Genomic DNA, 21,353 nt, shown 5'->3' with positions numbered 1-21,353 from the left:
CGTTAACTCTGTTTTCTCCTCCACAGATGCTGCCAGACCTGCTGAGCTTTTCCAGCAACTTTGTTTTTGTTACTTACTTAATGAACCCTTGTGTATCTAGTTATTTCCTTGTTAATATATGATTTGTAACAACATGTTAATCTTAGTGTTTTTACATAATCCTATTGTAAGAAGCTTTTTTTGCACTTGGGCATACCTTGTCAGCTAGTGTCGTAAGACCAGTTAGTGCTCTATTACTTTAAAGGTTAGTTATACTGCAGCCTTTGTTGCAATTGCTATTAAGCATTGTTTATCTTTTGTTTTCCTTGAAACTAAGGAACTGCCCAAACTGAAAGAGGCTGAAGAAAACCATACAGATAAAATGGATGTCACACAGCTGAGCAATGAAGAATTGAAAGAGCAGCTTATGAAACATGGCGTTACACCTGGCCCTATTGTGGGTAGGTACATATTTAAAGATTCTCTTTCTACATTACTCAATCAGTGCCTTCATTTCTGAATGCAGAAACAGTGGGATATATCTAGCTGTATGTAAAAGTGGAAACTAGTATATTTCAATAGGTCTACTTTTTGTTCTAATAACTATTTCAATTTAAAATTCAGTCAGCAAAGAATCTATTTCATGTTGCAGCTTGAGCAACTTTCAAGATGGTGGCAAAGCAAAATACAGAGAATGTGGAAATATGAAATAAATAATGGAAGCACTCAGCCAGTCTGGCAACATCTGTGAGGAGAGAGCCAGTGCTAACATTTTTAGACTGTCTGACAAAAGGTCACAGGCTAAAAAAGTCACAGACTTGAAACATTGGATCATGTTTTCAAAGTGGGATGAATTCTGGGTTAAGTTCCAATGACATTATCTTGGAGGAGGTGAGCTCAACATCCAGTTAAAGGTGTCATGAGGGTGGAAGCTACATGGAAGCTGCAGCTGCCTTCAGGATACAAGTAGGCAGTTCCTTAGGAATTCAAGCGATGAACTAAAGCAAAAGCAACAAGCTAAGGTACCTACACTAATGTGCTACAGGTTTTTAAGGTTTGCCAGAAAAAACATGTAAAAATTACATTCGCAAGCTTTTAAACAGCCCCTAAATAAATAACTCATTTATCACAGAACAACTATCCCATTCCCTCCCATCATTCCTGTGAGCAGATAAAACTGTTTTGGAGGCATTGGCATCCCAAGACAACATTCAAGACCTCACTTTTGAAATGAAACCTATACCAGGCCAAAATCCTATTTGAAAATCTGACCTGTAACTCAGTTTGTTTTACTCTTCACAGGTGCTGCCCAGGTTTTTCCAGCTCTTACTGTTTATATTTAAGATGGATTGTTGGTGTATTGGAATGTTTTAATTAAAACATGCTACAGCATTTCAAGCAAATTTCAAACCTGATTAGCAGCTGAAAATTTCCTGTTTCTCTCTCTCTGTTGGTTCCCAGTATACCAATGTTTTAATTTTAAAATTTGCATTCATATGTTAAAATCCCTCCGTGATCCCCTTGTTTCTAAACTTCTTCAGCCGTACAGCACTCAGAACAGTTAATTTTGGCAACTGTGACTTGTGTATTTCCTGTTTCTTTCCCTTTGAGATGATTGTGCTTTTGGCTGTCTAGACCCTGGGCTCTGGCATACCTCTCCACCTCTCATAGTTTTTGAGCCGATTCTTGAACATATCTGTTTTGTTTGATCAAAACCAAGCAAATTGCTGGAGAAACTCAGCAGGCCTGGCCACAACTGTGGAAGGAAAACGCAATTAACATTTTGTGACCAATGACCCTTCTCCAGGACTGGAAGCAGCTAAGAACAGGTGGTTTTGTGCTAATGATGGCAGGAATGGGGCAAAAAGGAATGAGTGGATGGTTGGAGGTAGAGCCCAGAGAGAGGGCGAAAAAAAGGTAGGCAAACAAATGGATTGTGGATAGTCAGCCAGGGAAGAGGAGAAGTTAGATTGGTAATAGTGAGGACTATAAGTAGTTGAAAATAGGCTGACTATACAAAAATCAACTCATTTCATAATAGTAGCTGGGGTTGTGGGGTTAGGTAATAGATAAGGAAGAAGGTGTTAATGCTTTGAAATTATAAACTAACTGTTGAGTCCTGAAGGCTGTGAGGTACCTAAATGGAAGATGTATTGGTCCTCCAGCTAATGTTGAGCCTTGCAGGAACACTGCAGCAGGCTTGAGACAGAAATGTTGGCGTGGGAGCATGTTAGTGTATTGAAGTGGCAGGCATCTGAAAACTCGATCATTTTACGGACAGAACATAAGTGTTCTGCAAAGCAGTCACCCAGTCTGTTTTCAAGTTCCCCAATGTAGAGACTACATTTGTGAGTAGCGATTGCAGTAGGCTGGATTGAATGAAATGCAGGTAAATGCTGCTTCACCTAGAAGGTGGATCTGGGGCCTTCATCAGGAAGGAGGAGGTGTTGTACCTTGTGCAATCGTATGTGTTGATACCGTGAGGGTGCGGAGAGGTGTTGGGAGTTGAGGGAGAGTAACCATTATGTCCCAGAGGCAACAGTCCCTGTGGAATGTTGACAAGGCAGGGGAGGAGAATAAGTGTCTGGTAGTGGTGGAAGTGGCCACTTATGATCCTAATATTTGATCACCCTCACCAGGTCCATCTCGAACTTCCCCCTTCCTTTTCTTGACATCTCTCATTTCCATTTCTGGGGACAGGCTGATATCCATTACAATCCCAGCATAAGTAAACTATTTTCATTGTCACCTATCTATCTTTTTGTCTTCCCTGGCTTACTGGCAACAATCTTTGTCTGCTTATCCCTCTCTATTGTCTGTCTCTGTCTCTGTTCTCCATCTCTACTTATCAGTTCAGTTCCTCCCCCCAACATCCCCACAACCTCCTGTCATCAAGATAAATTCCACTTTTTCCGAGATGCTATCAGTTCTGAAGTATGGTCACCGGACTTGAAATGTTAACTCTGTTTCTCTCCACAGATGCTGCCGGATCTGCTGAGCTTCTGCAGCACTTTCTGTTTTCATTTCAGCTTTCTAGCATTCATAGATCTTTGTTTCATCAAGTGTTGGTCACATGCTCTTATATTTCTTCCTTTCATTCAGTGTCAAGTTCTGCCAGGTTTAGGATCTGTGTAACGAATTGGGGTGCTTTACAATGTCAGGTGTATAAATGGCAGTTACTGTTGTTGCTCTTTCTGTAGAAATCGTCTCAATTTTTTGATTGTATAATTTAGCAATTAATTTTATATCTGTAATTTCACCCACATGTTAAGTTCTTAATCTCTCTTGTGAAGTGCCAGGTGACCTTGAAATTTATTTCCTCATTTTGCAGTTGTTGCTATTTGTGGAAGTTGAAACTGTTTGTTTTTAAAAAAACTAAAATGCCTTTTTTATCGCTACACTTCTTTTTTTTTTGTCTTTGACTTTTTTCATTTTTCTTCCTTCCACACTTGATTGACTCAAAATGGATATGTTCATTTTTCTTGAATTTGCTCCAAATCTTCCACAGATTTTTCCAATTAATAATCATCTTCCTGTGTTCCTTTTTATTGACCTTGCTGCCTTCTGTCCCCACATGTAGCCACTACGAGGACAATTTATGAGAAGAAACTGCTGAAGTTGATGGGACAGGGTCCTACTGTGCCTCCGCTCAAACAAAATGGAACTGGAGATGTTGACCAATACTCAGACAGTGAAGAGGAAGATGGTAAAGTCACTATTTTGAACATAAAGGAGAATTCTGTGATTGCTGGAAATATGCCACAGGGCAAGTGACATTTGTGGGTGATAGAAGTCAGCATGAGTTATTAGAGAATCCCAAGATATACAGAAGCAACAGTCACATTAGAAAAGTTTACCCATTTTTAGATTACATGTTACCTGGTCAAGTGACATTTGTGGGTGATAGAAGCTGAATTAGTATTTTCTACTTGTGATAGATCTAAAATATTAGTCCTCTTTTTCTCAACAGACGCTTCCTGGGCTGCTTTGTATTTCTAGCAAATTGTATTTGATTTCTTTCAGTCTCTTCTATGTTTTCAAAGGCATATTAATATATGTAAGTAATAAAAGCATTTTTCTAAGGGTCTAACAATGTCCATGAATCCACTGTTGATTATCCCATCGACCTCACTGATGCTCTTTCGGGAAGGAAACTGCTGTCCTTACCTGGTCTGGCTTACATGAGACTGCAGACCCACAGCAGTCTGGTTGACTGAGTAATTGGGGATAAACAATAAATGGCCAACAACTCCTTCATCTCATGAATGAATTTAGAAAAAGAGAAACAAACTATACACTAAGACATAGTTCTAGAGACAGAGAATGGAAAATTAGGGAAGTTGTGCAAAACCTACATTTGAGCCTTTTGTTACACCACAGTGGTTGGTTAGAACGCACTTGTATTGAACTTAATTAGCCAACTATTTCCCTGTTCCTCAAGTTTATTAATAGTCTTTTTATAACTTAGTGCAGTCCTCTTAGGTATTAACCATTCCCAGCTCCAATCACCAACACCACTAAACCCCACATACCAATTTGGATTAACTGCAGATCTAAAAATTGTTTATTCGATTTAAAGTTCAAGTTATTAACTTCATAGACTGTGTCTGTCTCTGTTTAGAATTTTTTAAAATTAAAGCCTAATAAATCAATGAAATCTATCCTGAGCCAGCACTAGTTATACAACTATTTTCATTTGATTGTGTTTAGAATTGTGTATTTCACCAGAAAAATAGTTTAACGACGTCTTATAATACTGCTAACTAGTGGTTCTTTCAGTAATGTAAACAGATTTGAATACATGATTTTGGAATGCATTTTATAATTATCCAGGTGAAAAAAAATTGCTAGGTTGCGCATTTAACTTGGATAACTGCTGTCCACAAAAGAGACTTAGTGTAGAGAACAGATTAGTTGTAAAATAAAGTTGTCCGTTTTGATTTTCACCCTACAAAAGGCATCCTTTATTTCTCGTACAAGTCTTAATCTGACATTGCATACCACTTGGCACCAATTATTTGTTACGTGGATTGTTTCCAAGTAGAATTGAGCATTTACAAGCTTATTACAGTTAGGACCATTGCAGTCTTTTGAGTGGTTGCATTGGTCTAGATTATAATTTAGTTTGTGACCTCCTAGGTGAAAGAACAATATTATACTGTTCCACTTAATCTCTATGCAACTTGAAGTTTCAACTATTCGGATCAATTGGTACCAGAATTGAATGAGGATCAATAGCAGAGCCATACCCTTTTGCAAACTAGCATGTAGTACGCAGAAGATCTAGCAAGTGTACAAAGCTGCAGCTTTAAGGGATTCTTTGTTTACTTTTATACTATTTCAAATTATACCTCTCAATCTTTCCAGATTTGTCTTCCAAGTCATGTGTTCAAAATTAAGTTACAGCTATATTTAAACAGAATAGGAATTGTAGAATGGTCAATAGTACCTGCACGTTTTGTCAATGGGTTTGAATTCCAGAGTGTATGCTTCAATCATTTATTGAATGGGTCCAATTTCATGCAAGCTAGATTTTCTGACCCACCTATTCTAAAATGGTTTATTTTTCAAATGAATGCTTTACAAAAGTATAATTCTGTTTTGCAGACTTCCCTCCTGAGGGCTCCACACACACCAGAATTGGTGAGTGGAAACTAGGTTTTGTGTTGCAGATCAGGTGTTCTTATTTGCCTGAGAAAAGTAGCAAGATTTATAGTAGCCCCAGTGTGGATTTAATTACTTCATAACCTAAATTGCAATATGTCTGTTCAGGTAGGAAATTGAGTCTGCTGTTTTATTTGCAGCACTGTCTAGCTGTGATGCTAAGAAAGTATATTTAGATGTTTCAGAATAACGGATGTATGGGACTCTCAGTTCAGACTGTCTCCAGAAGTGATATGCAAAAGCTTGTTTTGTTCCAGAGGTGAAACTATTTGCTGATAGGAGCAAAGTAATGCCTTTTATAATCTATTGATGCAGCTGCCTATAAACTAATTGCTATATTCACTCATTAGTTACTAGGTTATTCTTCAAATAATACATTTTCCTTGAGATTTTTGGCTAAATTTCCAACTTGTGAAAAATGGGGGGAAAAAAATGTTCCTGGGTGGGTTTTGGGTTTTTTTTTGTTTTTAAAGGTCTAGCTGTATTTAACAATGATGAAAATTATTGCCCCCCTTGCCAAAGTACAGGTTCTTGAGCACTCCCAGTACACTGCACATGTACAAAAAGATGTCATCAATCCATGATTGTGAGTGTTAGAGCTTAAGCCCAATGTTGCCCACATTTAACATTAGTAAATAAATGTCCAGTAGTAGATGGAAGGGCACCAGAAGCAGCATTTTGGTCAGTTTCTCTTCTCTCTCTAAGTCTACACATTGGCTAACATAGGAAGCCTCCATATAAATATACCTTCATTGGCATCCCAGTAATAGGAATGTACTGTGCCCTTTTATCTTTGGATGATTCCAGACACCTTTGGACAATACAGGTGGGAGATGATTGATGGTTTGTCATCTGAAAATGCAGTAGAATATTAGGATAGGAAAGATCCAAATATAACAAAGGTAGGAGAAAATGCAGGGAAATTGAAAAGAAGTGATTATTCTGACATGGAAGCAGTACTACCTCAATCATAAAGAGCTAAAATAATTGCCTTTCTACCCTGAATCGTTTTATACTATAACTCAACAACTCATTGGAATTACCATGCAAATTTAATGAAGAAATATAGACAGATAAAACAATTTAGAACAATGAGCATTGACTGGAATAACGGGCAGATTTTCTAATAATGCAGTACACAGTCTTAGTGAGAACTTTTTGAAGGTCACACGTTTTTAGTTTTTTATCTGCAAGTGTAGACACTGATCCATTATTCCAGCTGTCAGGGGTGTGTCTGTGTTTCTCCCTTTTTCCACAGGTGACCAGTACTCATGGAGTCTGGGAGATAGACTGTCTGCACGTGTTAACCCATACCTTTGCACTAATACGCTTTGTATATGAAAAACACAAAAGAAATAGCATGATATTTCCATATATGAAACATTACTGTCTTGTCATTCGATTATGACCATTTAATGTAGCAAGCTAAACATTAAGAACATAAGAACTAGGAGCAGGAGTAGGCCATCTGGCCCCTCGAGCCTGCCCCGCCATTTAATAAGATCATGGCTGATCTCTTTGAGACTCAGCTCCACTTACCCGCCCACTCGCCATAACCCTTAATTCCTTTACTGTTCAAAAATTTATCTAGCCTTGCCTTAAACACATTCAACGAGGTAGCTTCAACCACTTCACTGGGCAGGGAATTCCACAGATTTCACAACCCTTTGGGTGAAGAAGTTCCTCCTGACCTCAGTCCTACATCTGCTTCCCTTTATTTTGAGGCGATGCCCTCTGCCCTCTAGTCCTAGTTTCACTTGCTAGCGGAAACAACCTCCCTGCCTCCACCCTATCTATTCCCTTCACAATCTTATATGTTTCTATAAGATCTCCCCTCATTCTTCTGAATTCCAATGAGTATAATCCCAGTCTACTCGGCCTCTCCTCATAATCCAACCCTCTCAACTCTGGAATCAGCTGAGTGAATCTCCTCTGCACCCCCTCCAGTGCCAATATATCTCAAGTAAGGAGACCAAAACTGCATATAGTACTCCAGGTGTGGCCTCACCAGGACTCTATACAGCTGCAGCATAGCCTTCCTGTTTTTAAACTCCATCCCTCTAGCAATGGCAGACAAAATTCCATTTGCCTTTTTAATTACCTGCTGCACCTGCAATCCTACTTTTAGCGATTCATGCACAACGACACCCAAGTCCCTCTGCACAGCAGCGTGCTTCAATTTTTTACCATTTAAAACATAGTCCATTTTCCTGTTATTCCTACCAAAATGGATGACCTCGCACTTATCAACATTGGACTCCATCTGCCAGACCTTTGCCCACTCACTTAGACTATCTATATCCCTCTGCAGACTTTGCGTCTTCTGCATACTTTGCTCTACCACTCATCTTAGTGTCATCTGCAAATTTTGACACACCACACTTAGTCCCCAACTCCAAATCATCTATGTAAATTGTAAACAATTGCGGTCCCAAGACTGATCCCTGAGGCACACCACTAGCCACTGACCGCCAACCAGAAAAACACCCATTTACCCCTACTCTTTGCTTTCTACTGGTCAACCAATCCTCTATCCATGCCAATACATTACCTGTAATACCGTGGAACTTTATCTTATGTAGCAGCCTTTGGTGTGGCACCTTGTCAAATGCCTTCTGGAAATCCAGATACACCACATCCACAGGTTCCCCATTGTCCACCAAACAAGTAATGTCCTCAAAGAATTCCACCAAATTAGTTAAACATGACCTACCCTTCATGAACGCATGCTGGGTGTTCCCAATGGGACAATTTATCCAGATGTTTTGCTATTTCTTCCTTAATGATAGATTCAAGCATTTTCCCCACTACCAAAGTTAAGCTAACTGGCCTGTTGTTACCTGCTTTTTGTCTACTTCCTTTTTTAAACAGTGGCGTTACATTGGCTGTTTTCCAATCTGTGGGAACCACCCCAGAGTCCAGTGAATTTTGGTAAATAATTACTAGTGCATTTGCTATTTTCCCCCATCACCTCTTTTAGTACGCTGGGATGCATTTCATCAGGGCCAGAAGACTTGTCTACCTTTAGCCCCATTAGCTTGCCCTGCACTGCCTCCTTAGTGATAATGATAGTTTCTAGGTCCTTGCCTGCTATAACCTTCTTGCCGTTAGTTTTCGGCATGTTATTTGTGTCTTCCACATTGAATTCCACAGACTCATTTTTCATTCTCGGATGAATTCTGTGCAACATATGCAAATTTAGACCCCTAAATATGATCTGTACTAGAGATCATGTTCACCTTGTTAGAATTTTGGAATTACAAAATCAAGATAGTCAATATTACTTGTAAGATAATTTTGTCACTGCTCTTAAATGAATTGTATTGCTTTTGAATTACTAAAGCAATCCCTAATAAAGTGGTACCTAATACCTTTTAACTGATCCCAGCCTTTTGTCTAACTCATTTTTAAGCTTCCTTGTCCTGCAGCATCTGTTACGGGAGTTTTCACTAAAAGATTGCATTAAAGTTTTGGACTCTAATATCTCAAAGGCATCATTAATGGAACCATGACTTTAAAAAGCAAAGTTGTTCATTGATCATGGTTGCAGTCTTCCAAATCATAACATAATGCAGAATGGACCTGGGATGAATGACACATCTACTGATCTTGAATGATAAAATTGTCACCTAGAATGGTATTACTAATGCCCTTAGCATTTGCATAATCCCCAATTATGTTCTGGTTGTACTTCAAATTCAGGAAGCTGTAGTAATCATGTTATCACTGTATTTCTCTTTAGATTCTTCAAATCAAAGACAAAGCACAAGTAAAGTCACTGCAACAGCTGTAAGTAGTACAAGCAAATTGGAGCTAACCCAGGTAATGATGCCCATATAGTTGTGGTTCAGAAATATAACTGGTCATGTGATCAGGTCACAAAAAGATTCTTTCCACTTGGCTAGTCATTTCAATCTGAATACAATTCTGAAAAGGACCACTCCTACCATGGAAGCAGAAGTGAGAAAATGTTTTTGACTACAAACCCAGATAATTGAATATTTGTATCATTTTAATATACTATTTAGGTACACTTTTTCACTTTTGATCATAAGTATCACATGATAGATTCATTGTGCTTAGGTCAGAGAATATGGAGTCAGACAACAAGTAGCTGATTTGTTTTTTGTTCTGTAGAAAGCTGAGTAGGAATCAGTATTGGTTTCACAGTGGCAAAAGGTGGGACCTGGTGTTCCATTTGAACTGCTGACGTTTGCACTTGTAAATAATTTGGGCTGGAATCGAAATACGATCTCAAAATTTGAAGATGATATCAAATTGAATTGCAAATAATAAAAACTACATCGAAATATAAAATAAACTTGCAGAATAATTGAGCAATTGACAAATTCGACATACTGAAGTGCAAGTTTTTAACTTAAGCAGAATTATTAGAATGCTATGTATTGCTTGCAAAATATCTCTTAAATGAGGCAATGGACTTCAGGGATACAGGTACATAAATCACTAAAAGCAATGATGTTGAAGAAATTTTATAGATCCAAACATTGGATTTCATTTCTTCAGGAAGCGAAATGAGAACAATGAAGTAATTTTGAATGCATATCAAACCTTATTCCTTTGCTGCCTTTAAACTGTTCCCAATTCTTGGGTCTTTTCTTTTGCCAACTTGTATGTCCTGTTTTTGGCATAGAATACTGTCTGTAACTTCCCTCGTAAGGCATGGTTTGGCCACTGTTCTCTTTGGACTCCTGTGCCAAACAGGAATAAACAGTATTTTGTAGCTCACCCATTCACTCCTTTGAATGTTTGCCATTGCCTATGCACTGTCATTCATTTCAGTAAAATTTCTCAATCCATCATGGCCAACTTGCACCTCATACCATTGTAGTTTTCCTTATTAAGATTCAGGACCCTACTCTCAGATTCAACTATATTACTCTCCATCTTGATGAAGAACACCATCATATTTTAGTCACTCATCCTTAAGGGCTCTGTCACAACTATATTACCAGTTATTCCTTTCTCTCCAAGACGGCCCATTCTCTGATTTGGTTTCACAGCATATTGGTCCAGAAAAACCATCTGTCATACGCTCTGGAAATTCCACTTCTACGGTTTTATGGCTAATTTTATTTACCCATTCTATATACAGATTAAAGTCACCTGTAATTACAGATGTTCCTTTACTGCATGCATTTTTGGTTCCCTATTTAATACTATTGCCAACATCACCACTATAGTTTGGTAGTATGTATACTAACCCTACTAATTGCTTTGCCCCTTGGTATTTCTCAATTCTACCCAGACAGATTCTACATTGTCTGAGCTAATATCTTTCCTCCATATTGTGTTTCTATCCTCCTTAACCAGTAAAACAACTCCGCTGCCTTTTCCTTTTTGTCTATCCTTCCTAAACCCTGACCTCTGAATGTTCAATTTCTATCCCTGGTCACCCTGCAGCCATGTCTCCATAATCCCAACTATGGCATACCTTTTACATTTATTTGCGTAATTAATTTATACACTTTTTTTTATTTTGAATATTCCATGCATTTAGGCACAAAGCCTTAAAGCTTGTCTTTTTAACATTCCTTGTCTCATTGTCACAGTAAAAAGAAACAGTAGCAATATCCAAGTCAAGATTATGTATGGTTTGGAGGGGAGCTTGCAGGTGGTGGTGTTCCTGGCATTTGCTGTCCTTTTCCTTCTAGGTGGTAGGGATTATGAGTTTGGAAGGTACTGGCAGTGGAGGCTTGATGATTTCCGTGGTGCATCTTCTAGATGATACGTACTGCTACCCGTTGAGCGTCAGTGCTGAAGGAAGTAAATGTTAAAGGTGATGGATGTAGTGCCAGACAAGTCAGAAATATTCCATCACACTTCCAATTTGTTCCTTGTATTTTGATTTAACAGGCTTTGGAGAGACAGGAGATGTTACTTACTGCAAAATTCCTAGTGTCTGACCTCTTGTAGCCATAGTATTTATATGGCCAGTTCACAGTGATAACCTGCAGGATGTTGATAGCAAGCGATTTGGTTCAAGTCATGCCATTGAATGTCATGGGTGTTTGTTAGATTCGCTTTCATTGGCATTGGTCACCACCCAGCACTGTGGTGCAAATGTTACTTTAAATTGATGAGCCCAATCCTAGACGTTGTCCGTGTCTTGCTGCATTTGAACATGAAGTGCTACAGCATCCGAAGAATCGGAAATGGTGCTTAGATTTACACAATCGTTGGCAAGCATCCCCACTTCTGACATCATGATGGAGGAGAAGGTTGTTTATTTAAGCAGCTGAAGATGGTTTGCCTAGGATAGTAAAGTAAGGAACTTAGGGGTAAAAAAACTTGAGGAGCTTGGGCTTTTGAATCTGGCGATTAGTGTTCCTACCTCTGAACCAGACGGCCCCCGTTCAAGTCCCGTCTGCTACAGAGGTCTGAAGTAACACCTTTGAACAGGTTGATTAGAATTATCTAACCTGAGGAATTTTGGGGCTCTAGTGGTGCAGTGGTGTTTTCCCTACCTCTGACCCAAAAGGCCTGAGGTCAAGTACTGTCAGCTCATAACCTATCTGAACAGGTTGCGTCAAAATATTTAACTTGAGGAATTCCTGCAACGATGTCCTGAAATGCGTCTGTGATGATTGAACTCCAATAACCACAATTATCTTCCTTTGTGCTAGGTATGCCTCTAACATAGAGAGTTTTTCCCCAAATTCTCATTGATTCCAGTTTTGCTGGGACACCTTCGTGACATACTCATTCAAATGCAGTCTTGATGCCAAGAGTAGTCAATTTCATCTCTTCTCTGAAAAGTTTAGCTCTTTTCTTTTGTCCATTTGTACCAAGGCTGTAATGAGCTTCTGAGTTCAGCAGAACCCAAACTGAGTGTTAATGAACAAGTAATTTAAGTGCTGCCTGATAGTAACTTTGATGACCCCTTCCATCATTTTGCTGAAATATCTAGAGTGGACCAATAGAACAGTCAGTTGACCAGATTGGACTTGTCCGGCTTTTAATGGACTGGACATAACTGGGTAATTTTATACATTGCTAGGCAGAGCTAGTGTTGTAGCTATACTGGAACAACTTGCTCTGGAGCACTTGCCTTCATTATTATTGTCAAAATATTGTCAGCACCCACTACTCTGCAGTATGCGGTGCTTTCACCTACTTCTTCTTGATGCCACGTGGAGTGAATCAAATCATTAGAAGATTGATGTTGAGGGCTTCAGGCAGTGGCCAAGATGGATCATACATTTGGTGCTTCTAGCTGAAGGTGGATGTAAGTGCATCAGTTTTGTTTTTTGCAATGATGTATTAGACTTTTCCTATTAATTGTTTAATTGTTCATTGCTATTCACGAATGGATATGGCAAAACTATAGAAGTGAAATCTGATCCTTTGGTTGTAGAATTGTTTAGCCCTGAGTATCTAAGGCTTGTTTGGTATGCAGTAGTCCTGTGTTGTAGCTTCACCAGGTTGGCATCTTATTTTTAAGAATGCCTGGTGTTGTTCCTGGCATGCCCTCCTGCACTCTTCAATAAACAAGAGTCGATACCTTGGCTTGATGGCCAAGTGAGGGATATGTCAACTCATAAGGTTACAGATTGTGGGTGAATACAATTTTGCTACTGTTGATGTCCCACAGTATGTCATAGATGCCAAGTTTTGAGTTGTAATCCATTTGAAATCTGTGCCATTTATCGCAACCACACAACAGAATGGTAGGCATCCTAAAAGTGAATGCGGAACTTCCCCTACAAGAATGTGTAGTGGTTACTCCTACAAATACTGTCATGGACAGATGCAGTTTCCCTCTTACTGGTTCCCTCAGCACATGCTGCAGCTATGCTCATTAGACCTCAGGCAGCTTGACCAGTAATGGGGCTATTGAGCAACTCCTTCTGATGAGCACCAAAGTCCCTGACCCAGAGTACATACTGTGCCCTTGCCACCATCAGTGCTTCTTCCAAAAAGCCACCTTTTTGGTGGGGCTTTGCATGGTCAATAAGGTTGTGTTTGATGTTATGTTCAAAGGTGAGCTGTCTGCTTTCATTTCTTTCTGTAGACTTTGTTGCAGTTTTGATACTGAATGGCTTGCTAGGCTAGTTCAGAGGGCACTTTAGAGTCAACCACATTGCTGTGAATCTGGAGACTCATTAGGCCAAATTAGATAAGGATGACGGAGCTCTTCCCTAAAAGACGTTAGAGAGGCTGAACATACTGAGGATTTTTAACTGAGTGATCTAACAGTATTATTTTAAATTATCACGTTGATGTGGGACAAACATAAAGAGTAGATTGAACTCCAAATCTCTACTAATTTCAATGAGAAGTAAAGAAACATCTTCATTCAAAGATGATTAGAAATTGGAAGTTGTAACTTCAAGGGTGAATAGTGCAGAGGTACTTGAGGGAAGGCTAGATTATTGTTTAGACCTAGTAATAGAAGGTTATGCTGAAAGGAATAGATGAAAGGAGGGGATTTTTCTGAAACATTAATGCTAGTAAAGACTAGTTGGGCCAAATGCCTCTTGCTATGCTGCAAATTCCTTACAATTGCAATGAAGGAAAGTTTTTTTAAAATTACAAACACTCTTACGATACAACTAATATCAGCAGCACAGTTTTGAATATAATATTCACCAGTTAATCAGTTCATTCAAGATGTGAATCCACAGTAATACAGCATGGAAGCAAACCGTTAAGTCCAACTAGTCCACGCCAACCATGTTCCCAAACTAACCTAGTCTCGCTTGCATTTGGCCCATATCCCTCTAACCCTTCCCTATCCATGTACTTATCCAAATGATTTAGAATCATAGAATCCCTACAGTGTGGAAACAGGCCCTTCGGCCCAACAAGTTCACATTGACCCTCGGACATCCTACCCAGACCCATCCCCCTATTACCCACCTAATCTACACATCCCTGAACACTATGGGGAATTCAGCATGGCCAATCCACCTAGCCTGCACATCTTTGGACTGTGGGAGGAAACGGGAGCACCCAGAGAAATCCCATGCAGACACAGGGAGAACGTGCAAACTCCACGCAGACAGTTGCCCGAGGCTGAAATCAAACCCGGGTTCCTAGTGCTGTGAGGCAGCAGTGCTAACCACTGAGCCACTGTGCCGCCCAAATGTCTTTTAAATGTTGTAACTGTACCTGCATGCACCACTTCCTCTGGCAGTTAATTCCACAAATGAACCACACTCTGTGTAAGGGGAAAAAAAAGTTGCCCCTCGTCTTTTTCTAAAATTTTCTCCTCTGCCCCCTAATTTTGAACTCTCCCACCCTAGGGAAAAGAACCTTGTTATTCACCTTATCTATGCCCCTCATGATTTTATAAACCTGTATAAGGTCACCCATCAACATCCTGTACTCCACTGAAAAGGTCCCAGCCTATTTTTATAACTCAAACCCTCTAGTCCTGGCAGCATCCTGATAAATCTCTTCTGAACTCTCTCCAATTTAATAATATCCTTCCTATAGCAGGGCCACCAGAAGAAGCCTCACCAACGTCCTGTACAACCTCCACATGATGTTCCAACTCCTCCTAGTTTAATGACCAGAATGACACTTTGTCTTAATTATATCTCAACTGTATTAAATGCGTAATAACTTTTGCTGTGAGGATGCTAAAATAGAATCTACAATTCACTTTATGGATCAGTGAATGAGAAAGATTTTGAAAAATTGGAAGTTCTCTCAGCAGTCTGGGAGCTAAAACTGTATCCTATTAATCAGCTCTATGGTAAATCTGCGAACGAAAGCATTTTTTTTTGTAAGACAAGAAAAAATGAAGCAAGAGGTACAAAGATAAACTCAAACTCAAATCGTAATTGTTACATTCTTTAGATGATTCTTATTTATTTTCCCAAACTTACTTTGCATAGAGCTAATACAGAACTAGGCCATTTTTCTTTTCTGTCTTTCTTAATCAAGGCATATAAGGGTGTGGCACCAACTGCTAGAAAATGAGATTAGAATAGTTTTTGACTTGCACAGATGCAGTGGACTGAAGGGCCTTTTTCTGTTCTATACATCTCTATGACTGTCTTAATAATTCTCCTTTGTCTATCCCTTGCTGCCAGAGCTGTCTTATGTTTCTAATAGTCTAATGTAATATTGCATGACTTGAAACAAAGTAGGAATGTTCCTGTTTTTGTGTGAATTATGCTCCTTGCAAGTATGGAAAGCAGTTTTAAAATACTAGTGTTGTGTTATGTTCCTGAGCTGTCTTATTCTTCTCATGTTCTAATTCACATTACATTGAAGCATGTTTTAGTCCAGCAATTTGTCATCTCATGCTTGATAAAGAGCAGTTAGCCAACACATGAACCACAGTCTCACTGCAGCTTTGTGCTTTTGAATAATGTTTGTATGTAAATGTTGGTTTTAATATTTGAATGGAAAAGACTGTCGGGTTCAGGTACATGTTGTAGTTCTCGCAACCATTGATAAGCAGAGGAAATACAACATTGTTCAGTATCTTCTGAGAAAGTAACTTACAAGAGAGCCCATACATAGTTTGCAGTCAACAATCATCACTGGAGTATTGATTCCTCCCTAGTCATTGTCTTCAGGCAGTGTGTTTAAAACTTAGTTTTGTCCTATTGTTTAATTTACTTTTAATTTAATTTTAAATTAATCTTGTATAAAACTAATTGCTAAATAGAATTACTATTTTTATATATGAAGAGTATATTGTTTCTTCCTTTGGATGCACCATGCGATGTATGTTTTTTTTTCATATTCTTAGCATTTGTAAATAACTACTATGGTATTATTCAAATGTGAGTAAAAGTACAAACTGCTGTACTGCCAAACCACAAAACAAGTTCCCCAGTTTGATTTCTAGTATTAATTTATTATGTTCTTATTTCATCTCCATAAACTTCACCTTGGCTAAATCTTATCTTGCAACATATCCAAAACTGTCCATTTCATCCATGTTCTTACTGACGTGTCTCTTCGCTTTCCCCAGTGCTGTAGTTTCAAATTTTTTTCTTGTTAAATTCTCCTGTAGACATACGTGCACTCCCTCATTCTTAACTCCTTCCCTGTACAACTAAGAGCAGAAAAGGTTGAAGGAGGAGGGATTTAATAGGGCTGTTCAAAAGTAGACTAAATTGGTTTTATAAACTATTCCCACTGGCAGAAGGATCAGTAACACCGAGCAAACAGATTTAAGACTAGTGGCAAAAATCCCTGAGAGGAAATGAGATTTGTTTTCTCTTAACAATAGGAAGTTGTCTTGGTTGGAATGCACTTCCTAATAGCGTAGTGAAAGTAGATTCAGTAATAATTTGAAAGAGAATTGGATATATACTTGTAAAGTAGAAATCAGCAGGACTATGGATAAAGATCAGGGAAGTGGATAACGTCCAGAGTAATGACAGATGTAGTAGGCGAAAATGCATCTACAAATAGAAAGATTCCATTCCTATTCATTCATTCGAGAACACTCAGACAACTGGAACATTTGAACAGTTTTGGTCCCCTTATCTAACAAAAGATATACGAGTATTGCAAACAATCAAGAAAAAGCTTCACTAGAATGGTTCTGGTTGTGGAGGGATTTTCTTAAGAGGAGAGGTTAAGAAAGTTCAGCCTGGTGGCTCAGTAGAAGGTGTTGGTCTCGTAAACCGAAGATCGTGACTTCGATCCCTGTCTGTGCCTAGCAGTGTATTGGTTGTTAATTTCGGAGCCAAAGTGTCCATAATTGGCCTTGGGGCAGCACGGTGGCTCAGTGGTTAGTACTGCTGCCTCCCAGCACCAGGAACCCGGGTTCAATTCCACATCCGGGTGACTGTCTGTGTGGAGTTTGCACATTCTCCCTGTGTCTGCGTGAGTTTCCTCCGGGTGCTCCATTTTCCTCCCACAGTCCAAAGATTTGCAGGTTAGGTGAATTGGTCATGCGAAATTGCTCAGTGTTCAGGGATGTGTGGATTAGGTGGGTTATAGGGGGATGGGTCTGGGTGGGATGCTTTGAGGGTGGGTGTGGACTTGTTGGGCCAAAGGTCCTGTTTCCACACTGTAGGGATTCTGTGATCTATGATCTATTCATTGGAGTTTATAAGAATGAGAAGTGAGCTTATTGAAACAGAAAAGTTTCTTTGGCAGCTTGATGGAGTTGATGGCCTCAGGGGAGGCGATGGCCCAGTGGTATTATCAATGGACTGTTAATCCAGAGACCCAGATAATGTTCTGGAGACCCGGGTTCGAATCCCACCACGGCAGGTGGTGGAATTTGAATTCAATAAATATCTAGAATTAGGGGTCCAGTGATGACCATGAATCCATTGTTGATTGTCTGGAAAAACCCATCTGGTTCACTAATGTCCTTTAGGGAAGGAAACTGCCATCCTTACCTGGTCTGGACTACATGTGGCTCCAGACCCACAGCAATGTGATTGACTCTTAACTGCCCTCTGGGCAGTTAGGGATTGGCAATAAATGCTGCCTAGCCATGAATGACTTAAAAAAAAAAAAAATGTGCAGAGGTTGTTTCTCCTTTTGGGAGAGTCGAGAACCAGAGGGCATGATCTCGGAGTAAGATGTTTCCCTGTTAGGACAGAGATGAGAAGGAATTTCTTCTGAGGGTAGTGAATCTGGAATGTATTTTGTCACTGAGAGCTGTGAAGGGTAGGTTGTTAAAGCTGTTCAAAGCTGAGAGGCATTTTTAATCAATAAGGAAACTAAGTGTTATGGAGACATGGCAGGAAAGTAGAGATAGAATTATTAGATCAGCCGGACAGCTGCCCTTGATTCTCGACTGTTCTGATAACTGCGCTAATGTTCTTTTGTAGTTGCTTAGCCTGCTGTGATGAATGACTAATTTCACAATACTGTGTATCCATTTAGCAAGATACTAGAAGAATTCCAGAACTATGCAACTGTTCCCAAGCAAGAATGAGTACTTACAGAAAAACATTTTTTGTACTGTATTAAAAAGTCAACCCATGAGATTTGCCCTACAAAAATAAAACTTCCAAATGCCTCATGTAAAATTGCCCCTACTTTTACTAGAAACAAATCCTGTTGCAATTATAAATTACTTTCTGTAGTTACGACAGATTATTACATTAAACCTTTGGATATTCTCATTGCCAATTCTAATGGCAGTCTCACAGCTAAATCCATGTGGGGTTGGCTTGTCTATATCTGTCTTCTAACTTTAACATGCAAATGCCTGTCACTGAAATGTGGCTTTGTGTGAATCTGCGTTTACAGCGGGGTGTAAACAACTTTGGTGGGGAATAGTTGACGAGGTTTGCTCTGGTGTAAATGCCTGCTATCTTCTCCTCCTTGGAATTTGCCGACTAAAATTGCTTCCTTTGGGCACTATTCCCTGTAACCTCTTGGTTCAAGTGCATGGCCACTTTAAATTCTTTTGAGCAGCCATGCATATAAAGTCTGTGCAGGATCTTTCAGATTGTTGCACAGTGCAAATTAGAGGATATTTGTCTCTAGACTGTGTCAGATTTCTGTATGGAATAATTACAGAATTATTCATTTTGATCTGGTTGTCATATGGTTTAATTTTAATGAATTTGGAGTTTAGCAAAATTAATTTGCAGTCATTGGCACAATTGAATAATTGCTGAGATATTGGTATTTGTTAGGTATTACTGTATTAGAACTAAAAGTTTTAAATTCTCATCTTCATGGTGTAAAATGACAAGTGCACTATTTATTTTTGCAGACAGCTGAATACAATTGGGAATATAAAGCTGAAAGCATTTTTGTGGTTTATATTCAACTTGTTGCATCAGCTGCATACAACACAATTATTCAAGCAGTATTTAAACCTGATCTATTCTTTAATTGCAGCCGAAGGACATGGGAGATGTGTTGCCTCAGATCTTTCCTGATGAAATGAATTCTCCTTCGGGAATCAAGTAAGATACATTATCTATCTTTAATTTTGTCTTAAGGCCTCAAATACTAGTAGTTTGGGAGTTATGGTGGGGGGTGAAGAAATTCCTCCACTGACAAATCTACCTGTACATTTTTGTTTCTGCGTACAGTGCAACACGACGTCGACCAATCAAAGGAGCAGCAGGTCGACCAATTCAGTACAAGTATGATGATTTCCTGACACGTGCAACAGAGAGACCCAACTATAAGGAGAGAAGCAGCTACTTGGTTACAAAAGAGAAAAAGCCAGTACAGCGTCTTGTACCTGTGTGGCTTCAGATCCTGCTGTTCATCATTGTGTTGTTTATCCTGTTCCTGGTCTATCAAGCAATGGAAAGCAATCAAGAAAATCCTTTTGCATACTTCCTGGCAAATGCAGGCAACCAAGCAGCATCTCAGCCAGAACAGCTGGATACTCAAGCCACACCAGATGTTGATTCGTAGGTGGCTCCAGAGTAGGTGCACATGCCAAAACAGAAATGGTTTCAGATTTGAGTGCTTATAAAGTAGTTAAGCATTGTTGAACTTTACTGCTTTAAACAAATTGAGGTTTATGTCATAATATCCAAATATGCCAGTTGCATTGTGAAGAAAAGCTCATTAATGTCTCTGCCCTCCCCACCCCCATGCCCCCCAAACAAATTTAACCTATGAGTACGCTATTAGCTTCATAGTGCAAGCAAACTGTGTTGTCCAGTTTATTCAAACTGAATTAGAAGAAACGATAAAATTTCCCCTCAATTCTCCACAACCACAGATTTTCTAATTTGATTGCTTCGTGATTTCACTGTGTATCAGTCCCAATCACACCACAACAAATTTAGATTGTACTATTTAATATGCAGACATTACTGCAAATTTCTAACATGGTGTCTCGTCATTTAATTTTGGCTAGAGGGAAAACCTTGAGGCTAGAATGGCTTTTTAAATAAAATGTAACTTTGAATTTTGAAAATGTTGAGCTTTTCGGAACTGACATATTTAGGGACAACAGGACTATATATAATTTACTGGCTTATTATGTACTCTTAAACATGTAGTGATTTCTTTTAGTGTTCTGGGTTAAATTATAATCAAAACTTTAGAATAATATTTCAAGTTTTTTTTTAAACCAGCAAATTGAAACAATTTGTCAAATCTATTGGTAGAATTTTTTTAACTGGGTTTATTTCAAATGTCTTGGAAGTCAGTTCTCCCAATTAAATAAACAGCTAAACTATTGAATAATACAATTTTCATATGTTGTTTTGTAATTATTTGTATATCAATTTGTTACATTTATTGCATGGTTTAATTCATCAGTTTTTTTCTGAAATGTATATACCCTTCACTTATCTATTATTGACCATATAACTTGTGCACATAGTGCGAGCCTTCCATTTGCTGCACTTTTTAAGAGTAGCACGATCCCAGCTCAGTCTCTGATTTTACTTTTCAACATGTTGCTTAATGCCTGTTGTCATCAAGTAATAGGAAAGTGAAAACATTGTTTCTATTTCTTAGGTTGTAAGTTGCTGTCTTTATTCCCATTGCTCCATTCCATTTTATTTAGATGTACATGTTCAGGCAGTGGTCAGACCCCTTGTTGGAGTAATTGTATTAACATAAATGCTTGAAAATCTGTAATCTTGGGATAGATCATTGTTGACATATGTGAGTAAAGATGAGAAATATGTAGGAAGGATAGTAATGCAGCATTAATTGATGTTCTGTGCCAGAGCAAAGAGATATGAATTTCTGATCTTCATTATATCTGAAGGAGGGAACAAACTTGTCAAATTACCCAGCTTACAAGCAAACTTGTCCTTTGTAACAGC

General features: G+C 38.9%; 1 protein-coding gene across 4 annotated transcripts in view; it reads left to right on the top strand.

The window, feature by feature from the left end:
* Window positions 1-20,763, top strand: part of LOC109916218 (lamina-associated polypeptide 2, isoforms beta/delta/epsilon/gamma-like) — a 23,377-nt gene extending 2,614 nt beyond the window's left edge. The window contains exons 2-7 of one of the 4 annotated variants that reach the window (XM_048611947.1): window positions 317-440; window positions 3,560-3,685; window positions 5,587-5,622; window positions 9,386-9,465; window positions 19,450-19,517; window positions 19,647-20,763. In XM_048611947.1, the coding sequence (XP_048467904.1) occupies window positions 362-440; window positions 3,560-3,685; window positions 5,587-5,622; window positions 9,386-9,465; window positions 19,450-19,517; window positions 19,647-19,980 (723 nt within the window). In that variant the 5' untranslated portion in view covers window positions 317-361 and the 3' untranslated portion in view covers window positions 19,981-20,763. The remainder of the gene's footprint in view (window positions 1-316; window positions 441-3,559; window positions 3,686-5,586; window positions 5,623-9,385; window positions 9,466-19,449; window positions 19,518-19,646) is intronic. The other 3 variants (XM_048611948.1, XM_048611949.1, XM_048611950.1) reach the window with 3 other exon arrangements.
* The last annotated feature ends 590 nt before the right edge of the window (window positions 20,764-21,353 follow it).

Source organism: Rhincodon typus, chromosome 25, assembly GCF_021869965.1.
Source record: "Rhincodon typus isolate 14 chromosome 25, sRhiTyp1.1, whole genome shotgun sequence".
In the NCBI taxonomy this organism is placed as follows: Eukaryota; Metazoa; Chordata; class Chondrichthyes; order Orectolobiformes; family Rhincodontidae; genus Rhincodon; species Rhincodon typus.
The sequence above is the reverse complement of the archived record's forward strand: the minus strand, read 5'-3'. Positions and strand labels throughout refer to the sequence as shown.